General features: G+C 38.9%; 1 gene segment (V, D, J or C); it reads right to left on the bottom strand.

Moving 5' to 3' along the window:
* Positions 1–3,052: 3,052 nt before the first annotated feature.
* On the bottom strand, positions 3,053–3,436 carry LOC139185443 (T cell receptor alpha variable 25-like). The segment is given in 1 exon segment: positions 3,053–3,436. A coding segment is annotated over 1 exon segment (384 nt).
* Between the last annotated feature and the right edge of the window lie 9,104 nt (positions 3,437–12,540).

Here is a 12,540-nt window from a genome sequence, read left to right on the forward strand (position 1 = left end):
TCATCATTTTAATAGATAAATTCATTTAAAAGAACCAAAAGCAAACAAACAAGTAGAAAAGGAAGTATTAGACACAGTCTTGAAAACGGTGCCAGTTCTTAGAATTTAAGTTCAAAAGAACTCATTAATGAGTGATACAGGGAGGAGAGTGTATATGAGGTTGAACCATCTATTCTTCTGTCCCATATGAACTCTGAGTGACAGGCAGCTGATGTCCTGGTTTCTAATTATTTACAAGGAAGCAGGGGAGACCACAAATGCCCAGAGCAGTCTGGGGAACACCAAGATAATACATATATTATATCTGTTAGTATATTATATTTATCACATGTTTTATATCCACCTTTTTATGCATAGTTATGAAATTGATCACATTTGTAAATTCTTATTACCACCACTAAAATTAAGATACAGAACCATTCCACCACCCTAAAGAACTTGCTTTGCCAACCATCCCCACCTCTGCAACCCTTGAAAACTGCTGATGCCTTGGTTTCCAATTATTTGTAACTAGGCAGAAGAGACCAAAAAGGCCCACAACAGCCTGGGGAGTGGCTTGATATTCTAAAATATATATGCTAATATAATAATCACATATACATACCAGGAAATTTATATTGCCAAAATTTTATTAAAATACAGATCGCGATCTGATACCTCAGTTTTATATGCACTCTGGTTTTGATGCATAGCTCTGTGAAACTCTATCACATGTATGGGCTCTTGTTACCAGCATTAAAATCATGACTTAGATTTGTTCCATCTCTCTAAAGAAACCCTCTTTGCACACCTTCCTGAGGCCTGCACTTCTTTACAATCAAGGTCACTACTGATCTCCTTTCATCTCTGTATTTTGTCCTGTTGAGACTGTTGAATAAGTAGAATCACACTGTGTATACAACCATAATAATTGAGTAAGTGTAATCGTATACCATGTAGCCTCTGAGATTGTTTTTTACTCAGCATAACATCCAGAGATCCATCTAGACTATTGCATATATCAATAATTTTTACCTTTTAATCACTACAGACTGTCCCCAACTTAATTTAGGATAATTCAGTTTAGGAGTTTTGACTTTGCAGTAGTGAGAAAGTGGTATGCATTCAGTAGAAACCATACTTGGAATATTGAAGTTTTATCTTTTCCTGGGCTAGCAATATGCAGTACGATATTTCCTGGTGATTCTGGGCAGCAGCAGTGAGCTGAGCTCCTGGCCAGCCTCAAAATCATGAGTGTAAACAACCAACACATTTACAGCCATTTCATACCCATATAACCACTCTGATTTCACTTTCAGTACAGTACTCAACACATTCATAAGATTTTCATCATTTTAAAATAGACTGTGTGAGACAATTTTTTTCCCAGCTGTAGGCTAATGTAAGTATTGGCCACATTTAAGGGAAGCTACCACTTCCCTGATAGCTGAGTTGGTAAAGAATTTGCTGCAAAGCAGAAGACCCTGGTTTGATTCCTGGTTTAGGAAGTTCCTCTGGAGAAGAGATAGGCTACCCACTCCAGTATACTTGGGTTTCCCTTGTGGCTCAGCTGGTTAAGAATCCACCTGAAATGCAGGAAACCTGTGTTCGATCCCTGGATTGGGAAGATGCCCTGGAGAAGGGAAAGGCTACTCACTCCATTAGTCTGGCCTGGAGAATTCCATAGACAGCCCATAGGGTTGCAATGAGTCGGATACGACTGAGCGACTTCCACTTTCAAGGGAAGCTAGGTTAAATATATTAGATGGGTTATCATTTTTAAAATTTTTATTTTTATTGAAGTATAGTTTCTTTACAATGTTAGTTTCTGCAATGCAGCAAAAGAAATCTGTTATACATGTATATATTTATCTCCACTCTTTTTTAGATTTCCTTCCCATATTAAATGAACTTTTGGCTTTCTATTGTTTCAACTTAAAATGGTTTATTGCAAAATAACCCTACTGAAGTTGAGAAAGATGTATAAATAGTATCTCATTGTGTAAATGTACTATAGGATATTTATCTGTTCATCCAGTGAGGATCACTGGTTAATTTCAAATACTAATGTACATATTTTTGTGTGAACATAAAGTTTTCCTTTCTCAAACATAAATACCCAGTAGTGTGATTGCTGGGTTGTTCAGTAAGTGAATATTTAAGTTTATGTGAAACTCTTGGATTGTTTTCTAGAATGACTGGGCCATTCACCCACCAGCAATGCATGAGTGATCCGATTTCTCTGCTTCCTTGCCAGAATTTGGTATTGTCAGTAATTTTCATTTTAGCCCTTATGATAGATGTGAAGTGTTTTCTCTTTCTAATTTTAATTTGGATTTACCTAATATAATTTTAGGGGTATATTCTTTGGATTTTCTACATAGATAATCATGTTACCAGCAAATTGTGGCAGTTTTACTTTTTCTTTCAACTCTATTAGATTGTTACATCTACTTTCTTTATTGCACTGGCTCCAACATCTAGCCCTGTACGGAAGGAGTGACAAGAATGGACACTCTGGTTTTGTTCTCTTTATTAGAGAAAATCGTAGTTTTTTACTAGTAAGAATACCATTAGCTATTGAGGAGATTCCTCATCTTCTTGTGTTGCTCAGAGTTTTCACCATAACTGACTACTGAATTTTTGCAAATCCTTTTTTTCTGACTAGATTAATATGATGATATGATTTTTCTTTTCTACCATGTTAATATGGTAAATTCCATCCATTGATTTTCAATATTAAAGTGTCTTGCACTCTTGAAAGAAATTACAATTGTGCTCAGTATATTATTCATTTTATATATCAATGAATTTTACTCGCTAAAATGTTTTCAGAAATTTGTGTCTATCTCCAAGATAAAAGACATTTCCCTGTAGTTTTTGGTTCTTTATGGTCTTTGTCTGATTTGGGTATCAGGGTAATATTAGCCTTATAAAATGAGTGAAGAATTATTTTCTTTATATTTTCTGCAAAAAATTGTGTATAATTCAATGTTTGACAGAATTCTTCAGTAACACTGAGTCTGGGGAATTTTTTTTAATTAAAAATTCAATTTTCATAGACATCATAAATTCAGCTATCTCTGGCCCCTGCTCTGAGGAGAGATGAGGAGGAGCGACCGCTGGAGCCCACAGTGAGGTTTCGGGACAGACAGCAGGTGCTACCAGAGCACTGTGCCTCTGCACAGAAGTAGGTTCCTGCATCTGAGAGCTGGGCAGCCGTGAGGTGCAGGAAGCTGTGCTGTTTGGACTCTCCAAGCCGACCTGTCCATCTCCGCTGTGTCTTCACTTCTCCACCTTTAGCTAATATCATCAAGAGGACAGGACTGCCCCCAGGCCTCTGCTTATACCACTGTAAACTGTAAAAGGTGCTTGAGGAATTGCAGTACGTGGTGAAGTTCTCTCCTTCTTGCAGAAGCAAGAATTCACGAAAATGCTTTATCTGTTGTCCATTCATTTCTATTCAGAAAAGCAATGAGAAGTAACAGAGAAAGTCTGATTAGATGTTTATTCTCTCAGCTATAATGGTGTCTTTCATTCTTCTTGTGTATTTTCTCCTTCTTTCCATGTCTCCTTCCCCAACTCCCTCTATCTCCCACGTTTTAGTTTTTATGTTTTTCTCAACATCCTGCTCTCAGTCAGAAAATCCCACTCCTACAGTTGCCTGTATATAAGATTCCTCTGTGCTGAATTTTCTGGGAGCAATCAAACTCACATGATATTTGTATCCATAAGATCAACACTGGTGCGAACAGTAGCATCTCCCTTTTCTTCCTCTTCAGAAAGAGTTGCTGAATCTGCCTGCTCCTAAAAGGGTTTCTCTTGTATCAGCTTCTTCCAGATCTATAGAAATGTATTCTATACTGCCTTTTGGAAAGAAAATAGAAAGGAGTGACTACAGTTTGAAACAGCCAATCAGACTTACTACCTTATTACCCGCCCATTTTCCCCAGGGAGTGTCTATGTTTGCAGATGCTGCCCCTCCGTGACTGGATCAAAAATTGCTGATCCACTAATACCTGGTAAATAGTGGTTACTCAAACATTTGTTGAATGATAAATAAATGTGTATGTTTGCATATGTGAGAATTTGAATGCAAATGTCCCAAAGAGCAATTTAAAAGTGCCCTTCCATGAATGTAAACAGTCAGGAGTTGCTTGTAGCTATTTAGAAATGTTACCTTTGGAAAACTGTCTGAGCCCCAGTAGCCCTAGTTCTCCCACAACAAATCACCATGAATTTGATGGCTCCAAAAAACAAGAATCGGTTCCCTTCAACCTGGAGGGCAGAGGTCTGACAACAAGGTGTCAGCAGGAACATACTCCTTCCAAATGTTCTAGAAGAGACTCCTCCCATGCCTCTTCTGGCTTCTGGTGGTTCCATGTGGTCCTTTGCCTGTGACTGTATACCTCCAACCTCCTCCTCCATCGAGAAGACCTCACAAGGACTTCCTGTCACAAGGACACACACTTCTCACCTGTGTGTCTCTTAAAAGGATACTTGTCACTGGATTGAGGCCCCACCAAGACAATCCAGTATGATTAGATTTTGACATCCTTTGCTTAATTACATTTGAAAAGGTTCTTTGTTAAGTTCACATTCACAGTTTCTGTGGATTAGGATGTGAATGTATCTTTTGGGGCCACCCTCCAACCCACTATAGGGTCCTTAATGTCTTTGAAGTGTTGCCATGTATTTATACAAACAGTAGAAATCTCAAAACTTCTTTAAAGTCAAAAGTAAATCTGAATCTGAATGACTTTATATATAGAAACAGAAAGAGAAGCAGGTTTAGGATGTAATGGAAAAGGAAAATCCCATGAGTTAACAAAGTTGAAATGCACATGATTGGGATAACTTTTCCTTTTCAGGCATGTTGGATTTGAACTCAAAATGAAGATAAATCTAGGAATGCTATGTTGGTGAAGGTTCCACTCCCACCCTAAAAGAGCAAAGGTTCTGAAGCAGCACTTGGGGATGTTTTAAAAGTTCCCTGGTCTTCATGAAGATCAGGACCCCTGTCACAGTTTACGCAGAAGGATGTAAACCAAGACAGAATAGTCACCCACTGGAGAAGGTTGCCCTTTCCCAACTCACACCATCGTATTTGCTAAAGCCTATCTCTGGGTCTTGTGCTGTGAAGGAGATATTTGCTAAATGACAAGAAGAGAACTTGACCATGCTTTGGTTTGTGGACTAAAAGGAATCTCTTCATGCCTCGTAGGAAACAGTTTGAATGAATATAAATATAAAATGGCCCTCAGTGGCAAATATTCCTGTCAAACCATCTTAAGAGGGGACCAGATCCAAGAATATTTATAATTAAATGTTAGCAATATTCTCCTCTGAGATTTCACATAAGAAGTAATGTTGCTTGACCTGGGCTGTAAAGGTTGAGTCCATATAAGTGTTTTAAACAAGTACTTGGGAAAAATCATTCTGACCAAAGAGGACAGTATCTGCAAAGGTTCAGATTAAGGAAAGAGCTTCAGTTCAGTTCAGTTGAGTCGCTGCGTCGTGTCTGACTCTTTGCGACCCCATGAGTCGCAGCACGCCAGGCCTTCCTGTCCATCACCAACTCCCGGAGTTCACCCAGACTCATGTCCATCGAGTCAGTGATGCCATCCAGCCATCTCATCTTCTGTCGTCCTCTTCTCCTCCTGCCTCTGCCTCCAATCCCTCCCAGCATCAGAGACTTTTCCAATGAGTCAACTCTTCCCATGAGCTGGCCAAAGGACTAGAGTTTCAGCTTCAGCATCATTCCTTCCAAAGAACACCCAGGACTGATTTCCTTTAGAATGGACTGGTTGGATCTCCTTGCAGTCCAAGGGACTCTCAAGAGTCTTCTCCAACACCACAGTTCAAAAGCATAAATTCTTCAGTGCTCAGCTTTCTTCACAGTCCAACTCTCACATCCATACATGACCACTGGAAAAACCATAGCCTTGACTAGACGGACCTTTGTCAGCAAAGTAATGTCTCTGCTCTTTAATATGCTATCTAGGTTGGTCATAACTTTCCTTCCAAGGAGTAAGCGTCTTTTAATTTCATGGCTGCAATCACCATCTGCAGTGATTTTGGAGCCCAAAAAAATAAAGTCTGACACTGTTTCCACTGTTTCCCTATCTATTTCCCATGAAGTGATGGGACCACATGCCATGATCTTAGTTTTCTGAATGTTGAGCTTTAAGCCAACTTTTTCACTCTCCTCTTTCACTTTCATCAAGAGGCTTTTTAGTTGCTCTTCACTTTCTGCCATAAGGGTGGTGTCATCTGCATATCTGAGGTTATTGATATTTCTCCTGGCAATCTTGATTCCAGCTTGTGCTTCTTCTAGCCCAGGGTTTCTCATGACGTACTCTGCATAGAAGTTAAATAAGCAAGGTGACAATATACAGCCTTGACGTACTCCTTTTCATATTTGGAACCAGTCTGTTGTTCCATGTCCAGTTCTAATATGTCCAGTTGTAACTGGACATGGATTTACTATGGGCATGGGTTTACTGAAATACCATACGGAATTTTAACACCTCTGTTGGCTTATAGTTATGGAAGATGAACTCAATGAGAATACCAGTTGATATCTAAATAACTATTTTTGTATCTATTTTTCTAAAATCAGGAGAATTCCCTGCTTTTTTGCAGGGGACTCTAGTTAAACATAATTTTAATCTTTCAAAATATATCATGTCAACCACTTTATGAGAAACACAACATACTGGGAATTTTAATGGAAGAAATAATTTTGTATTGGAATAAACTGAAGTTTCATATATGACCTACTGCACTAATAATGATAGGAAAAAGGAGTAAAGAGAGGAAAGAAGGAAAAGAGAGAGGGAGGGAGGAAGGAAAAGAAACAGAAATAGAAGGAAAGGATTAATGAGTTTATGAATAAATAAATATTTTCAAATATAACCCTGTCTTCATTATGCATATGAGGTTGACTGTCTCTTCTATTTTTATAGAAAATCTAACTCACCCTTTCAATATTTTATTGTATCCCTAGCAATTATTAGTAACATCAGTCATGAATATTTCTTTACTCAATAAATATTTATTGAACACCTACTATATGTTGGGTACTGGGCTGATAACTGAGAACACTTCAATAAGCAAAAGAAACGAAAAGATATGTTTCAGGAATAGTGAAGTGAGGAAAAGGAAAGTGAGCTCCATGTCTGTGAAGAGGAAGAAATGAGTGAAAAAGTGACTGGAGGGATATTCTGGTGTTTGGAAAGTGCTACAGCACCTCTCATTGCACTTTCCAAGACCTCAGTACAGTATCTGTTCCTTCATCTCTGACTCATGAATCAAAGCAATTTCCAAAGCATGGTAAACACAGCAATTTACATTTAGGTATGCTAAAGCTGAAACTCCAGTACTTTGGCCACCTCATGAGAAGCTGGCAATAGACCGATGTGTTACTGATTGTAGCAAGATTCTGAAGCATCCTGAGCTCCTTATTCACCACACATTTTCGCCAGGAGAAAAGATTTAGAGGAAATTAGAGCACAGGACAGGAAAATAATAGAGAGGTATTCCAGTCCTTGATGTGAGCGGCATCACTGACATAATATTCTTGGATCATCAAAAAGACAGAAATCTATCCTCCTCCACTCATTTGAAAAGACTCGGATGCTGGGAGGGATTGGGGACAGGAGGAGAAGGGGACGACAGAGGATGAGAAGGCTGGATGGCATCACCGACTCGATGGACGTGAATTTGAGTGAACTCCAGGAGTTGGTGATGGACCGGGAGGCCTGGCATGCTGCGATTCATGGGGTCGCAAAGGTTCGGACACGACTGAGGGACTGAACTGAACTGAACTGAACACATTCTACACAGGAGGATAGATTTCTGTCTTTTTGATGATCCAAGAATATTACGTCAGTGATGCCGCTCATATCAAGGACTGGAACACCTCTCTATTATTTTCCTGTCCTGTGCTCTAATTTCCTCTAAATCTTTTCTCCTGGGGAAATTGTGTGGCTAATAAGGAGCTCAGGATGTTTCAGAATCTTGCTACAATCAGTAACACATCGTTCTATTGCCATTTGGATATTTAGAGGACTAGCATGTTTCTTTACAGAATTAAGGATTATTGCTTTTCTCGAGTCACAACATATGCTTTTTATTCTAACACTTGACATTTTTCCATGAACTGTTTCACCTTCTGTGATGGGCATTGTGATTCATTCCACTGACTTTCCAATTGACTCATTATTTTGGAGCTTATTGCTTCCAGTGAGGCCGCATTGAACAACAAATGCCGAGATTTTGCAGCTTGACATTAGCAGATTAAAAAATAAATGTAACAGTTGGGATAAGACATATTAACTGAATATAGGCAACTTTTAAAATCTCTTAGAGGCTTAGCTTTCTAATAGGTAGCATAGGTCTCAGAATAACTCACTAAATGGTAATGAAGATTAAAAGATACATTGAGGATTTTCTAAAAAAACAGTGATTTTAAAGCCAAAAAGAAACAAATGTTTGATAGATTTGACAGTATAAGACTAAAGACAACATCATTTAAAAAATAAATGGTACTATGTTAGAATAAAACATACAAACAAATATAAACATTGAAATATCAAGTAAGATATCAAAATAATTCTAGCAAATAAAACTAACCTCTTACTCCTTGGAAGGAAAGTTATGACCAACCTAAACAGCATATTAAAAAGCAGAGACATTACTTTGCCAACAAAGGTCCGTCTAGTCAAGGCTATGATTTTTCCAGTGGTCATGTATGGATGTGAGAGTTGGACTGTGAAGAAAGCTGAGCACCGAAGAATTGATGCTTTTGAACTGTGGTGTTGGAGAAGACTCTTGAGAGTCCCTTGGACTGCAAGGAGATCCAACCAGTCCATTCTGAAGATCAGCCCTGGGATTTCTTTGGAAGGAATGATGCTAAAGCTGAAACTCCAGTAGTTTGGCCACCTCATGCGAAGAGTTGACTCATTGGAAAAGACCCTGATGCTGGGAGGGATTGAGGGCAGGAGGAGAAGGGGACAACAGAGAATGAGATGGCTGGATGGCATCACTGACTCGATGGACATGAGTCTGAGTGAACTCTGGGAGTTGGTGATAGACAAGGAGGCCTGGGGTGCTGCAATTCATGGAGTCGCAAAGAGTCAGATATGACTGAGCGACTGAACTGAACTGAACTGAATGGAAAAAATGGTCAAAAGATAGGAATAAGCATATGACCAAGGGTGAATGAAAGAGTGCCAATATACAGAGAAAAAAATTGCTCAAAAGCACTAGGGATCAGTAAAATGCCATACATAAAGTATATTAGGATTGCTAAAATGAAAAAGGCTGATAATTCTCAATTTTTGGAAGATGCAAATTGCACCTTCTCACTCCCTGTTGGTTGAAGTATAACTGTTTATACCACTTGAATGGAAATTGGCACTTTATCAAAAAATTTTTAAATGCGCCTTTTTTGGCAAACACTCATTCCAGTTTCAGAAATTGCATTACAATAGACATGTCTCCATATATACAAAAGTCAATCTACAAAGATGTATAAAGACAACACTCTTTATGATAGCACAGTAACAGAAACAAATATTTATTAATGGAAAAGTAGTTAATAATAGAATATTTCAGAGTACTACATAGACATTATAAAGAATACTGGACCACTTCCCAGGTGCCACAGTGGTAAAGAATCCATCTCCAATGCAGGAGACAAAGGATCATGTTTGATCCCTGAATTGGGAAGATCTTCTGCAGAAGAAAATGGCAACCCACTCCAGTATTCTTGCCTAGAAAATCCCATGGACAGAGGAGCCTGAAGGGCTACAGTTCTTGAATTGGCAAAAAGTCGGGCATGAAAAAAGTCTTTGGAACAACGAGAATTATTTGTATTTTTTTCACTGCTAGGTTAAGACTAACACACTGGAATGAACATTTTATTGACACAAGAAAGAACCATGAAAAATTGCTAATGCTTCTCATTTTATTTCTATCTTGCAATTAGGATTATTCAGTTCAGTTCAGTTCAGTCGCTCAGTCGTGTCTGACTCTTTATGACCCCATGAATCACAGCACGCCAGGCCTCCCTGTCCATCACCTACTCCCAGAGTTCACTCAGACTCACGTCCATCGAGTCAGTGATGCCATCCAGCCATCTCATCCTCTGTCATCCCCTTCCAGCACAAGCTGGAATCAAGATTGCTAGGAGACCAGAAACTATTAAACTCCTAGAGGAGAACATAGGCAAAACACTCTCCGACATACATCACAGCAGGATCCTCTATGACCCAACTCCCAGAATATTGGAAATAAAAGCAAAAATAAACAAATGGGACCTAATTAAACTTAAAGGCTTCTGCACAACAAAGGAAACTATAAGCAAGGTGATAAGACAGCCTTCAGAATGGGAGAAAATAATAGCAAATGAAGCAATTGACAAACAACAAATCTCAAAAATATACAAGCAACTCCTACAGTTCAATTCCAGAAAAATAAATGACCCAGTCAAAAAATGGGCCAAAGAACTAAATAGACATTTCTCCAAAGAAGACATACAGATGGCTAACAAACACATGAAAAGATGCTCAACATCACTCATTATCAGAGAAATGCAAATCAAAACCACTATGAGGTACCATTGCACGCCAGTCAGAATGGCTGCGATCCAAAAGTCTACAAGCAATAAATGCTGGAGAGGGTGTGGAGAAAAGGGAACCCTCTTACACTGTTGGTGGGAATGCAAACTAGTACAGCCACTATGGAGAACAGTGTGGAGATTCCTTAAAAAACTGGAAATAGAACTGCCTTATGTGTATCCCACTGCTGGGCATACACACCGAGGAAACCAGAATTGAAAGAGACACATGTACCCCAATGTACATCGCAGCACTGTTTATAATAGCCAGGACATGGAAGCAACCTAGATGTCCATCATCAGATGAATGGATAAGAAAGCAGTGGTACATATACACAATGGAGTATTACTCAGCCATTAAAAAGAATGCATTTGAGTCAGTTCTAATGAGGTGGATGAAACTGGAGGCTATTACACAGAGTGAAGTAAACCAGAAAGAAAAACACCAGTACAGTATACTAACGCATATATATGGAATTTAGAAAGATGGTAATAATAACTCTGTGTATGAGACAGCAAAAGAGACACTGATGTATAGAACAGTCTTATGGACTCTGTGGGAGAGGGAGAGGGTGGGATGATTTGGGAGAATGGCATTGAAACATGTATAATATCGTATATGAAACAAGTTGCCAGTCCAGGTCTGATGCACGCAACTGGATGCTTGGGGCTGGTGCACTGGGACGACCCAGAGGGACGGTATGGAGAGGGAGGTGGGAGGAGGGTTCAGGATGGGGAATACATGTATATCTGTGTCGGATTCATTTTGATATGTGGCAAAACCAATACAATATTGCCAAGTTAAAAAATTAAATTAAATTAAAAAAATTTAAAAATTAAAAATATTTTACCTTGGTGGCTTCTATTGCTTCTGATGTGAAGTTAGGTATCATTCTTAATGATGTTTCCCAGAATACAATATGGAAAGTGTCCATGGATATTGGCAAGATTGTTTCCACTTAAATAGATTTTTGCATTTGCCTTCAATCATTGCAGTGAAAGTCACAATCTTCTGCCAAAACCAGAGTGGTAGACTTGCAGAATTCCTTATTCAAATTTATGGCTTTCCTCATAGCATTGCTCCTGAATAAGGAGATTGTTTTGTAGGAAGTCAAGTATGGCAGTGAGTGGAAATTCTTGCTATGAACAAAGAGGTTATGGGATGGGTAGTAGAAGAGGTAGTTATAAATACCAGCTATAATCATGTGGTCATTTTCAGGAATGAGAACAATAATACTTATGTGAATTTTTTTTCATTTTGATGTAAATATATTTATGTATTACATTAACCAATTTTAATTCCCCTCTCCCGTTTGCTTACATGTAGTAATGTAAGATATGCTAATATAAGTCAATCTTATATCTTATTATAGCTTAGTAGTGCCTGGAAAATCCCATGGATGGAGAAGCCTGGTAGGCTGCAGTCCATGGGGTCGCTAAGAGTCGGACATGACTGAGCGACTTCACTTTCACTTTTCACTTTCATGCATTGGAGAAGGAAAATGGCAATCCACTCCAGTGTTCTTGCCTGGAGAATCCCAGGGACGAGGAGCCTGGTGGGCTGCCGTCTATCGGGGCGCACAGAGTCGGACACAACTGAAGCAACTTAGCAGCAGCGAAGATAAAGGATTCAATGGGAGAATGTGGCTTAGCTGGAAAAGAAATAACTTCAGTCCCAAATGGATAAATGAACTTGCTATAATCTTTGCAGGATGAAGTTAGAATCTTTTGGGTTGAATGAGGAATTACTGCATTATATTAGCAAGAACTGTGGTGTTGGAAAAGATTCTTGAGAGTTCCTTGGACTACAAGGAGATCAAGCCAGCCAATCCTAAAGGAAATCAATCCTGAATATTCATTGGAAGGACTGATGCTGAAGCTGAAACTCCAGTAATTTGGCCACTTGATGAGAAGAGCCACTCTTTGGGAAAGACCCT

Source organism: Bos indicus, chromosome 10 (genome assembly GCF_029378745.1).
Source record: "Bos indicus isolate NIAB-ARS_2022 breed Sahiwal x Tharparkar chromosome 10, NIAB-ARS_B.indTharparkar_mat_pri_1.0, whole genome shotgun sequence".
In the NCBI taxonomy this organism is placed as follows: domain Eukaryota; kingdom Metazoa; phylum Chordata; class Mammalia; order Artiodactyla; family Bovidae; genus Bos; species Bos indicus.